This window comes from Solea solea, chromosome 15 (genome assembly GCF_958295425.1).
Source record: "Solea solea chromosome 15, fSolSol10.1, whole genome shotgun sequence".
Lineage (NCBI taxonomy): Eukaryota > Metazoa > Chordata > Actinopteri > Pleuronectiformes > Soleidae > Solea > Solea solea.
The window spans coordinates 21154264-21167961 of NC_081148.1; the positions used below are offsets into that span (position 1 = coordinate 21154264).

Here is a 13698-nt window from a genome sequence, read left to right on the forward strand (position 1 = left end):
CATAGGTTAGTATGTTGTCAAAAATGTGACAAAAAAGTCATAAATAAGTATGTCGTCCAAAATGTGACAAAAACGTCATACTTTAGTATGTCGTCAAAAATGTGACAAAAAAGTCGTAGGTTAGTATGTCGTCCGAAAATTGACAAAAAAGTCATAGGTTAGTATGTCGTCCAAAATATGACAAAAAAGTCATAGGTTAGTATGTCGTCCGAAAATTGACAAAAAAGTCATAGGTTAGTATGTCGTCCAAAATGTGACAAAAATGTCATACATTAGTATGTCGTCAAAAATGTGACAAAAAAGTCGTAGGTTAGTATGTCGTCCGAAAATTGACAAAAAAGTCATAGGTTAGTATGTCGTCCAAAATATGACAAAAAAGTCATAGGTTAGTATGTCGTCCGAAAATTGACAAAAAAGTCATACTTTAGTACGTCATCTAAAATGTGACAAAAATGTCATACATTAGTATGTCGTCAAAAATGTGACAAAAAAGTCGTAGGTTAGTATGTCGTCCGAAAATTGACAAAAAAGTCATAGGTTAGTATGTCGTCCAAAATGTGACAAAAAAGTCATAGGTTAGTATGTCGTCCGAAAATTGACAAAAAAGTCATAGGTTAGTATGTCGTCCAAAATGTGACAAAAATGTCATACATTAGTATGTCGTCAAAAATGTGACAAAAAAGGCATAGGTTAGTATGTTGTCCGAAAATTGACATAAAAGTCATAGGTTAGTATGTCGTCCAAAATGTGACAAAAAAGTCATAGGTTAGTATGTCGTCCAAAATGTGACAAAAACGTCATACTTTAGTATGTCGTCAAAAAGTGACAAAAAAGTCATAGGTTAGTATGTCATCCAAAACTTGACTAAAAAAACAACATGTGTCACAGTTACACTACTTGTCACTTGTGGCCTAATGGATAAGACACTGGACCCCCAACGCAGTGATTGTGGGTTCAAGTCCTTTGTGAGACACCCCAGTCATAGAAAAGTAACATGTAACAACAAATCTTAAAGCTAAATGTCTAATGAAAAATCTGACATGAAAGTCATAGTTTAGTATGTCGTTCAAATTTTGACAAAAGGGTCATACTTTGGTATGTCGTCCAAAATGTGACAAAAATGTCATACATTAGTATGTCGACAAAAATGTGACAAAAAAGTCATAGGTTAGAATGTCGTCAAAAATGTGACAAAAAAGTCATACTTTAGTATGTCGTCCAAAATGTGACAAAAACGTCATACTTTAGTATGTCGTCTAAAATGTGACAAAAATGTCATACATTAGTATGTCGTCAAAAATGTGACAAAAAAGTCATAGGTTAGTATGTCGTCCGAAAATTGACATAAAAGTCATAGGTTAGTATGTCGTCCAAAATGTGACAAAAAAGTCATAGGTTAGTATGTCATCCGAAAATTGACAAAAAAGTCATAGGTTAGTATGTCGTCCAATATGTGACAAAAATGTCATACATTAGTATGTCGTCCAAAATGTGACAAAAAAGTCATAGGTTAGTATGTCGTCCAAAATGTGACAAAAAAGTCATAGGTTAGTATGTCGTCCAAAATGTGACAAAAACGTCATAGGTTAGTATGTCGTCCAAAATGTGACAAAAAAGTCATACTTTGGTATGTCGTCAAAAATGTGACAAAAAAGTCATACTTTAGTATGTCGTCCAAATTTTGACAAAAAAGTCATAGGTTAGTATGTCGTCCGAAAATTGACAAAAAAGTCATAGGTTAGTATGTCGTCCAAAATGTGACAAAAAAGTCATAGGTTAGTATGTTGTCCAAAATGTGACATAAAAGTCATAGGTTAGTATGTCGTCAAAAATGTGACAAAAAAGTCATAGGTTAGTATGTCGTCCGAAAATTGACAAAAAAGTCATAGGTTAGTATGTCATCCAAAATGTGACAAAAATGTCATACATTAGTATGTCGTCAAAAATGTGACAAAAAAGTCATACTTTAGTATGTCGTCCAAATTTTGACAAAAAAGTCATAGGTTAGTATGTCGTCCGAAAATTGACAAAAAAGTCATAGGTTAGTATGTCGTCCAAAATGTGACAAAAAAGTCATAGGTTAGTATGTCGTCCAAAATGTGACATAAAAGTCATAGGTTAGTATGTCGTCAAAAATGTGACAAAAAAGTCATAGGTTAGTATGTCGTCAAAAATTTGACAAAAAAGTCATAAATTAGTATGTCGTCCAAAATGTGACAAAAACGTCATACTTTAGTATGTCGTCTAAAATGTGACAAAAATGTCATACATTAGTATGTCGTCAAAAATGTGACAAAAAAGTCATAGGTTAGTATGTCGTCCGAAAATTGACATAAAAGTCATAGGTTAGTATGTCGTCCAAAATGTGACAAAAAAGTCATAGGTTAGTATGTCATCCGAAAATTGACAAAAAAGTCATAGGTTAGTATGTCGTCCAATATGTGACAAAAATGTCATACATTAGTATGTCGTCAAAAATGTGACAAAAAAGGCATAGGTTAGTATGTCGTGCGAAAATTGACAAAAAAGTCATAGGTTAGTATGTCGTCCAAAATGTGACAAAAAAGTCATAGGTTAGTATGTCGTCCAAAATGTGACAAAAAAGTCATAGGTTAGTATGTCGTCCAAAATGTGACAAAAACGTCATAATTTAGTATGTTGTCCGAAAATTGACATAAAAGTCATAGGTAAGTATGTCGTCCAAAATGTGACAAAAAAGTCATAGGTTAGTATGTCGACCGAAAATTGACAAAAAAGTCATAGGTTAGTATGTCGTCCAAAATGTGACAAAAATGTCATACTTTAGTATGTCGTCCAAAATGTGACAAAAACGTCATACTTTAGTATGTCGTCAAAAAGTGACAAAAAAGTCATAGGTTAGTATGTCGTCCGAAAATTGACAAAAAAGTCATAGGTTAGTATGTCATCCAAAATGTGACAAAAATGTCATACATTAGTATGTCGTCAAAAATGTGACAAAAAAGTCATAGGTTAGTATGTCGTCCAAAATGTGACAAAAAAGTCATAGGTTAGTATGTCGTCCAAAATGTGACATAAAAGTCATAGGTTAGTATGTCGTCAAAAATGTGACAAAAAAGTCATAGGTTAGTATGTCGTCCAAAATGTGACAAAAAAGTCATAGGTTAGTATGTCGTCCAAAATGTGACATAAAAGTCATAGGTTAGTATGTCGTCAAAAATGTGACAAAAAAGTCATAGGTTAGTATGTCGTCCAAAATGTGACAAAAATGTCATACATTAGTATGTCGTCAAAAATGTGACAAAAAAGTCATAGGTTAGTATGTCGTCCAAAATGTGACAAAAATGTCATACATTAGTATGTCGTCAAAAATGTGACAAAAAAGTCATAGGTTAGTATGTCGTCCAAAATGTGACAAAAAAGTCATAGGTTAGTATGTTGTCAAAAATGTGACAAAAAAGTCATAAATTAGTATGTCGTCCAAAATGTGACAAAAACGTCATACTTTAGTATGTCGTCTAAAATGTGACAAAAATGTCATACATTAGTATGTCGTCAAAAATGTGACAAAAAAGTCGTAGGTTAGTATGTCGTCCGAAAATTGACAAAAAAGTCATAGGTTAGTATGTCGTCCAAAATATGACAAAAAAGTCATAGGTTAGTATGTCGTCCGAAAATTGACAAAAAAGTCATAGGTTAGTATGTCGTCCAAAATGTGACAAAAATGTCATACATTAGTATGTCGTCAAAAATGTGACAAAAAAGTCGTAGGTTAGTATGTCGTCCGAAAATTGACAAAAAAGTCATAGGTTAGTATGTCGTCCAAAATATGACAAAAAAGTCATAGGTTAGTATGTCGTCCGAAAATTGACAAAAAAGTCATAGGTTAGTATGTCGTCCAAAATGTGACAAAAATGTCATACATTAGTATGTCGTCCAAAATGTGACAAAAAAGGCATACTTTAGTATGTTGTCCGAAAATTTACATAAAAGTCATAGGTAAGTATGTCGTCCAAAATGTGACAAAAAAGTCATAGGTTAGTATGTCGTCCGAAAATTTACAAAAAAGTCATAGGTTAGTATGTCGTCCAAAATGTGACAAAAATGTCATACATTAGTATGTCGTCCGAAAATTGACAAAAAAGTCATAGGTTAGTATGTCATCCAAAATGTGACAAAAATGTCATACTTTAGTATGTCGTCCAAAATGTGACAAAAACGTCATACTTTAGTATGTCGTCAAAAATGTGACAAAAAAGTCATACTTTAGTATGTCGTCCAAAATGTGACAAAAAAGTCATAGGTTAGTATGTTGTCAAAAATGTGACAAAAAAGTCATAAATTAGTATGTCGTCCAAAATGTGACAAAAACGTCATACTTTAGTATGTCGTCTAAAATGTGACAAAAATGTCATACATTAGTATGTCGTCAAAAATGTGACAAAAAAGTCGTAGGTCAGTATGTCGTCCGAAAATTGACAAAAAAGTCATAGGTTAGTATGTCGTCCAAAATATGACAAAAAAGTCATAGGTTAGTATGTCGTCCGAAAATTGACAAAAAAGTCATAGGTTAGTATGTCGTCCAAAATGTGACAAAAATGTCATACATTAGTATGTCGTCAAAAATGTGACAAAAAAGGCATACTTTAGTATGTCGTCCAAAATGTGACAAAAAAGTCATAGGTTAGTATGTTGTCAAAAATGTGACAAAAAAGTCATAAATTAGTATGTCGTCCAAAATGTGACAAAAACGTCATACTTTAGTACGTCATCTAAAATGTGACAAAAATGTCATACATTAGTATGTCGTCAAAAATGTGACAAAAAAGTCGTAGGTTAGTATGTCGTCCGAAAATTGACAAAAAAGTCATAGGTTAGTATGTCGTCCAAAATGTGACAAAAAAGTCATAGGTTAGTATGTCGTCCGAAAATTGACAAAAAAGTCATAGGTTAGTATGTCGTCCAAAATGTGACAAAAATGTCATACATTAGTATGTCGTCAAAAATGTGACAAAAAAGGCATAGGTTAGTATGTTGTCCGAAAATTGACATAAAAGTCATAGGTTAGTATGTCGTCCAAAATGTGACAAAAAAGTCATAGGTTAGTATGTCGTCCAAAATGTGACAAAAACGTCATACTTTAGTATGTCGTCAAAAAGTGACAAAAAAGTCATAGGTTAGTATGTCATCCAAAACTTGACTAAAAAAACAACATGTGTCACAGTTTCACTACTTGTCACTTGTGGCCTAATGGATAAGACACTGGACCCCCAACGCAGTGATTGTGGGTTCAAGTCCTTTGTGAGACACCCCAGTCATAGAAAAGTAACATGTAACAACAAATCTTAAAGCTAAATGTCTAATGAAAAATCTGACATGAAAGTCATAGTTTAGTATGTCGTTCAAATTTTGACAAAAGGGTCATACTTTGGTATGTCGTCCAAAATGTGACAAAAATGTCATACATTAGTATGTCGACAAAAATGTGACAAAAAAGTCATAGGTTAGAATGTCGTCCAAAATGTGACAAAAAAGTCATAGGTTAGTATGTCGTCAAAAATGTGACAAAAAAGTCATACTTTAGTATGTCCTCCAAAATGTGACAAAAATGTCATACATTAGTATGTCGTCAAAAATGTGACAAAAAAGTCATAGGTTAGAATGTCGTCCGAAAATTGACATAAAAGTCATAGGTTAGTATGTCGTCCAAAATGTGACAAAAAAGTCATAGGTTAGTATGTCGTCCAAAATGTGACAAAAACGTCATAATTTAGTATGTTGTCCGAAAATTGACATAAAAGTCATAGGTAAGTATGTCGTCCAAAATGTGACAAAAAAGTCATAGGTTAGTATGTCGTCCGAAAATTGACAAAAAAGTCATAGGTTAGTATGTCATCCAAAATGTGACAAAAATGTCATACATTAGTATGTCGTCCAAAATGTGACAAAAATGTCATACATTAGTATGTCGTCCAAAATGTGACAAAAAAGGCATACTTTAGTATGTTGTCCGAAAATTTACATAAAAGTCATAGGTAAGTATGTCGTCCAAAATGTGACAAAAAAGTCATAGGTTAGTATGTCGTCCGAAAATTTACAAAAAAGTCATAGGTTAGTATGTCGTCCAAAATGTGACAAAAATGTCATACATTAGTATGTCGTCCGAAAATTGACAAAAAAGTCATAGGTTAGTATGTCATCCAAAATGTGACAAAAATGTCATACTTTAGTATGTCGTCCAAAATGTGACAAAAACGTCATACTTTAGTATGTCGTCAAAAATGTGACAAAAAAGTCATACTTTAGTATGTCGTCCAAAATGTGACAAAAAAGTCATAGGTTAGTATGTTGTCAAAAATGTGACAAAAAAGTCATAAATTAGTATGTCGTCCAAAATGTGACAAAAACGTCATACTTTAGTATGTCGTCTAAAATGTGACAAAAATGTCATACATTAGTATGTCGTCAAAAATGTGACAAAAAAGTCGTAGGTCAGTATGTCGTCCGAAAATTGACAAAAAAGTCATAGGTTAGTATGTCGTCCAAAATATGACAAAAAAGTCATAGGTTAGTATGTCGTCCGAAAATTGACAAAAAAGTCATAGGTTAGTATGTCGTCCAAAATGTGACAAAAATGTCATACATTAGTATGTCGTCAAAAATGTGACAAAAAAGGCATACTTTAGTATGTCGTCCAAAATGTGACAAAAAAGTCATAGGTTAGTATGTTGTCAAAAATGTGACAAAAAAGTCATAAATTAGTATGTCGTCCAAAATGTGACAAAAAAGTCATACTTTAGTACGTCATCTAAAATGTGACAAAAATGTCATACATTAGTATGTCGTCAAAAATGTGACAAAAAAGTCGTAGGTTAGTATGTCGTCCGAAAATTGACAAAAAAGTCATAGGTTAGTATGTCGTCCAAAATGTGACAAAAAAGTCATAGGTTAGTATGTCGTCCGAAAATTGACAAAAAAGTCATAGGTTAGTATGTCGTCCAAAATGTGACAAAAATGTCATACATTAGTATGTCGTCAAAAATGTGACAAAAAAGGCATAGGTTAGTATGTTGTCCGAAAATTGACATAAAAGTCATACTTTAGTATGTCGTCAAAAAGTGACAAAAAAGTCATAGGTTAGTATGTCATCCAAAACTTGACTAAAAAAACAACATGTGTCACAGTTTCACTACTTGTCACTTGTGGCCTAATGGATAAGACACTGGACCCCCAACGCAGTGATTGTGGGTTCAAGTCCTTTGTGAGACACCCCAGTCATAGAAAAGTAACATGTAACAACAAATCTTAAAGCTAAATGTCTAATGAAAAATCTGACATGAAAGTCATAGTTTAGTATGTCGTTCAAATTTTGACAAAAGGGTCATACTTTGGTATGTCGTCCAAAATGTGACAAAAATGTCATACATTAGTATGTCGACAAAAATGTGACAAAAAAGTCATAGGTTAGAATGTCGTCCAAAATGTGACAAAAAAGTCATAGGTTAGTATGTCGTCAAAAATGTGACAAAAAAGTCATACTTTAGTATGTCCTCCAAAATGTGACAAAAATGTCATACATTAGTATGTCGTCAAAAATGTGACAAAAAAGTCATAGGTTAGAATGTCGTCCGAAAATTGACATAAAAGTCATAGGTTAGTATGTCGTCCAAAATGTGACAAAAAAGTCATAGGTTAGTATGTCGTCCAAAATGTGACAAAAACGTCATAATTTAGTATGTTGTCCGAAAATTGACATAAAAGTCATAGGTAAGTATGTCGTCCAAAATGTGACAAAAAAGTCATAGGTTAGTATGTCGTCCGAAAATTGACAAAAAAGTCATAGGTTAGTATGTCATCCAAAATGTGACAAAAATGTCATACATTAGTATGTCGTCAAAAATGTGACAAAAAAGTCATAGGTTAGTATGTCGTCAAAAATGTGACAAAAAAGTCATACTTTAGTATGTCGTCCAAAATGTGACAAAAACGTCATACTTTAGTATGTCGTCCAAAATGTGACAAAAAAGTCATAGTTTAGTATGTCGTCCAAATTTTGACAAAAATGTCATGGTTTAGAATGTCGTCCAAATTTTGACAAAAAAGTCATAGTTTAACATATCGTCCAAAATGAGACAAAAACGTCATAGTTTAGTATGTCTTCCAAATTTTGACAAAGATGTCATAGTTTAGTAAGTCGTCCGAAAATTGACAAAAAAGTCATAGGTTAGTATGTCCAAAATGTGACAAAAAAGTCATAGTTTAGTATGTCGTTTGAAAATTGACAAAAAAGTCATAGGTTAGTATGTCGTCAAAAATGTTACAAAAAAGTCATAGTTTAATATGTCGTCCAAATTTTGACAAAAAAGTCATGGTTTAGTATGTCGTCAAAAATGTTACAAAAAAGTCATAGTTTAATATGTCGTCCAAATTTTGACAAATAAGTCATGGTTTAGTATGTCGTTCGAAAATTGACAAAAAAGTCATAGGTTAGTATGTCGTCCAAAATGTGACAAAAATGTCATACATTAGTATGTCGTCAAAAATGTGACAAAAAAGTCATAGGTTAGTATGTCGTCCGAAAATTGACAAAAAAGTCATAGTTTAACATGTCGTCCAAAATTAGACAAAAACGTCATAGTTTAGTATGTCTTCCAAATTTTGACAAAAAAGTCATAGTTTAGTATGTCGTCCAAAATGTGACAAAAATGTCATACATTAGTATGTCGTCCAAATTTTGACAAAAAAGTCATACTTTGGTATGTCGTCCAAAATTGACAAAAAGTCATAGGTTAGTATGTCGTCCAAAATGTGACAAAAAAGTCATAGGTTAGTATGTCGTCCAAAATGTGACAAAAACGTCATACTTTAGTATGTCGTCAAAAATGTGACAAAAAAGTCATAGGTTAGTATGTCGTCCGAAAATTGACAAAAAGGTCATAGGTTAGTATGTCGTCCAAAATGTGACAAAAATGTCATACATTAGTATGTCGTCCAAATTTTGACAAAAAAGTCATACTTTGGTATGTCGTCCAAAATGTGACAAAAAGTCATAGGTTAGTATGTCGTCCAAAATGTGACAAAAAAGTCATAGGTTAGTATGTCGTCCAAAATGTGACAAAAACGTCATACTTTAGTATGTCGTCAAAAATGTGACAAAAAAGTCATAGGTTAGTATGTCATCCGAAAATTGACAAAAAAGTCATAGGTTAGTATGTCGTCCAAAATGTGACAAAAAAGTCATAGGTTAGTATGTCGTCCGAAAATTGACAAAAAAGTCATAGGTTAGTATGTCGTCCGAAAATTGACAAAAAAAGTCGTAGTTTAGTATGTCGTCTGAAAATTGACAAAAAAGTCATAGTTTAGTATGTCGTCCAAAATTTACCAAAAAAGTCATAGTTTAGTATGTCGTCCAAATTTTGACAAAAAAGTCATAGTTTAGCATGTCATCCAAATTTTGACAAAAAAGTCATAGTTTAGCATGTCGTCCAAATTTTGACAAAAAAGTCATAGTTTAGTATGTCGTCAAAAATGTGACAAAAAAGTCATAGGTTAGTATGTCGTCCAAAATGTGACAAAAAAGTCATAGGTTAGTATGTCGTCCAAATTTTGACAAAAAAGTCATACTTTTCACAAAAAGTGTAAAACGCTAGTAAAAAAAACCTTCAGCTTTTACATCAGCGATGCTCAAAGCTGCCATTTTGAATTGTGAACACAGTGCAGTAGTTGCTCAAACTAGTTGACAACTTGGAATTACAACTTCATGGGGTGTTTTAAATTGAAACTTCCGTCATTGTAACCATAAAATTACAATCTCCAAGTACAATCGGAACAAACAGTAACAGTGCTACCTTTAGTGTGACAGGTGGTGGTGCAGCAGATCTGAAGAATTGGGCTTATTTTATTTTTGTTTAGCCTATAATTGCAGCTCTGAGCCTGTGTTGTTTTTTAAACATTTGAAGAGGTTATTTTTGTTGTTGCTGCTGTGAGGAACTTAATTGTCACAATTAGTGTGTCTTGCAGTTCAATGTTCATGTTAATACAATTTGAAACTAAATATACTTATGCACAATACTCACAACAATGTGACGTCTATAAACATTAGGTTTTAAAGATCTAAAAATATAAATAAAGCACAAAAATAAAGTAAAATAATATGTACGCAGTGTGCATGTGTGTTTCCAATCAGGCCTGCATGGGTACCCACATGTGGCTGAAAGAAAGGCTAAAAGGAATTTCTTTCTGACTCATTCATTCCTGTCATTATCCTTATTTTGCCTTCTCTCCTCTCCTCCTCTACTCCCTTCCTCCCTTCCTTTCGTTCACTCCAGGATGTTCCTACCAAGCTGGTGGCCAAGGCAGTGCCTCTGCCCATGACAGTTAGGGGTCACTGGTTCTTGAGCCCACGCACAGAGTACACTGTGGCTGTCCAGACTGCATCCAAACAGACGGACGGGGACTACGCCGTCTCTGAGTGGAGCGAGATCATCGAGTTCTGCACTGCTGGTGAGTAGCAACGCTGCTCAACCCGGCCATGAGTGCATCCAGGACCACAACGTGTGACATCACTGCTGCCTATGACAGTGGCCAAGTGAACCAAACAGTAGACGGTGCTAATTAAGTGGATAAAGGAGCTTGCATTGAATGGATGGGAAAGATGGATGGATAAATGGAGGAGGGGTGGTGAGGAAAGAGGAGGATTAAATGTAGGAGGGGCTGCTGTATGTGCTGTATATCTTCTGATGCAGAGGTCATAGGGTTCAACGCGGCTTGCTCGAGGCTTAGAGGGGGAGGGGAGGGGAGGAGCGACACTGGCATTGAGACTGGGGGGGAGAAGAATCAGAGAGGTTAGAGACGGAACTATGTAATCACATTTCTGGTTCATTTCCACCTCAGGACCAGTGTTGGATGATTCCAAGCTTTACCAAATTTCATAGTAATACAACTAATATTTACTGAGCCCTGTTTTTGATTTCAATCTGCAGTTGGCAGGGTCACTAGAAAAGATGATTTTTGAGTTTCATTTGCAGGAGGTTATAACATATTCTTATACAATTAACTCTTTAGATATTTACTTTAAGAATGTGCAATATAGAGTCTTATATCCTTTCTGTTTGCAGCAAAACCTATAGGCCATCTGATGAAATCATTTCTTTTTTCATTTTCACCAACTATATAAACACACCTGAGCTAAAAGTACTTTGTTTTTATTTTTTTTATTTGATTTAATTAAAAACATTTAAAAAAAAAAAAATTACTTGCTCACTTTCCAGGCATAGCATTACACAAAAGTCTCTCGTGAAACAAACTAAAAAAGGAAATTCGGATCTGTGCCGCGTGAGCACCAAGGGTTAATACTAGTAAAGACTTTAAACAAAGCCCTGAAGGTGGAGCCTAAGGCCACACCCACATGGAAACAGCACCAAACATAAACATCTTTTTTCTTTTCAAAAGGTTCCCTGTAAAAAACATGACATTGTTTCAGGAAATATCTCCATCCACACAGTATCTCCCTCAAATCGCTGAACTGTAGTACATACGCCAGGACTGTAACGTTACACCAAAAACACAGAAGAAGACGTTGTACATATTATAGATATAATAACAGAATGAACCAAGACAGGACAAAAAAGAAAAGTCTCATTATTTGAGTCAGATCCCAGCATCTTGAAAGGTTGTACTTCAGCTTCTATGATTTTTTTCTTTGTTATGAGGAGCAAAGAAACCAGAAGAATTCCCATTTCAGAAGCTGAAAAACCGGAACCCTCTGGAATTATTGATAAATGCCCCAAAAGAATTCCTGCCTAGTGTATCTTTACGTTGTAAACTGATTGATTGGACGCAAAACTTCCTCAGAGCCACAGTGTTAGTTTGGCTATAATGTTGGGGAAATAGTGTAATGGAATAGCATGGGGGGGGCAGTGAAGGTGAATGTCTAAAGAGGCGGCCAGGACCTTCATTACTATAAAAAACAGGCTCAAACGCAGACCATGCACTATACTCAGACAGCTTCAGTACTGAATGACTGTTCGTCGACTTTACGGTAATAACGTAGCAAAAATAAACACGCATGTCTTCTTTCACCTGCCATTAGCTCGACCGTCTCGTTGCACGAGAGAGCGAAATACCAAAAAATCAAGTGAGCAAGCGCTCCTGGCAAAAATGGGATTGTGGAAAATGCCTGCATAATCACGATTATTATTTTTCATATGCTTTGGATAAACTCCACACCCTTTTGGCAGAGCTGGTCACTTGGTGGGGAGTACAAAGAGATTATATTATATTATAGGACTGACTGAAAATGACTCAGGCCAAAACGCTGAGTCATCCCAGCCTCGGGACGGGAGACCGGATCGCTGAGTACACATAAGAATTCACATTATACACGTTCAATCTTGTTTTTGTTTTTTAAATTTAATCAGGGACATTTGTGAATTTCCGATCCTCCCGGTGACTCCACATTAACATCCACAACCATTTATTTTATTTTTTTTTGCAGATTACTCCACGGTGCATCTAAACCAGCTCCTGGAGAAGGCAGAGGCCATCGCTGGCCGGATGCTGCCTTTCTCTCTCTTCTACAGGAACCAGAATAAAGAGTACTTTGACGACGCCAGGTAGGCCAAATGATGACCGTGTCATTTTGAACATAGTTCGCTCCAGAAGGAAGCTGCTTGTTGCCAGGCAAAAAAAAAAAGTAAGATTCAGCTGTGTGTAGTGCAGCTGCACAAAGCCTGTTGATTAGCTCCATAAATCCCCCACATGTGCACCAATCTACTTCAGCAGCAGCAGCAGCAGCAGCAAAGCGCTGCCTGAAATTAATGTGACGGGTCATACGCGGGTTCACCTGACAACTTCCTCTGCGCACACTCACGGTGCATTTTATTGTAGCAGAGGATTCTGGCCAAAGCCTCGTGTAACCTTGTGTCAGACAAAGGCAGACGGTTGTTAAAGGTCCAGTGTGTAACATTTAAGAGGGTTTATCGGCAGAAATGAAATATACTACCCAGAAGTGGCTGGTACAGAAGATTTTTAGTGTGTACTTTAAGCCTGAGTACACAAACCAGTCAGAGGCCACCGCAGCTCCTTAACGTGCTTTTACAATCTGCAGCCTCACCGTTAGATATCACCGATTCTCCCCTTGTGAAGACAAAGAAACACACACAACAGTCTGCTTTAGTTGCAGTCTACGCTGCTTTTTGTGCGACTTCCTGTCAAAGTCCTCCTCCTGCAGCGTTGTTGTTGTTGTGCTTTGTTCTAATGGCTTCTCTCCATCCTCTCAACGCCTCACAGAGCCTCACTACTGTCTCTCTTTTGTTGGAGCTTTGCTGCATGACGTCACCTCGACGGCCCTCTCCCTTTTGCTGAGTTGCAGCTGCTACACAGTAGTGGCCGCCTCACAGTTGCTTCTGTTAAACTGCACCACCTTGTGGGGAGCGAGCGGCACTGACGCCATTATGAGGCCTCTGATCCTGTGATCTGGGGTGGGAGCTGAATAATTGCATAATGTCCACAACAAAGCATCAATTACAGATATAATGACAACCTCAGGAGTGATCGCAGGGTAATCACAGTTTATAACTGGAGCGCCGGAGCTCACATTTGTCTCTGTGCAGCTGCTGCGGGAAAACAACATTCATTGTTTTGGACGTTGTTCACTTGTTTATTTGCTGTTTAAATGCTCCGTTTGTTTCCTGGCTCTTTAGTCACTATAATAAAGAA

At 35.5% G+C, this 13698-nt stretch overlaps 1 protein-coding gene across 1 annotated transcript in view; it reads left to right on the plus strand.

Moving 5' to 3' along the window:
• Positions 1 to 13698, plus strand: part of LOC131474174 (phytanoyl-CoA hydroxylase-interacting protein-like) — a 37498-nt gene that overhangs the window by 21617 nt on the left and 2183 nt on the right. The window contains exons 3-4 of the mRNA XM_058651924.1: positions 10308 to 10482; positions 12476 to 12593. Coding sequence (XP_058507907.1) covers positions 10308 to 10482; positions 12476 to 12593 — 293 coding nt within the window. The remainder of the gene's footprint in view (positions 1 to 10307; positions 10483 to 12475; positions 12594 to 13698) is intronic.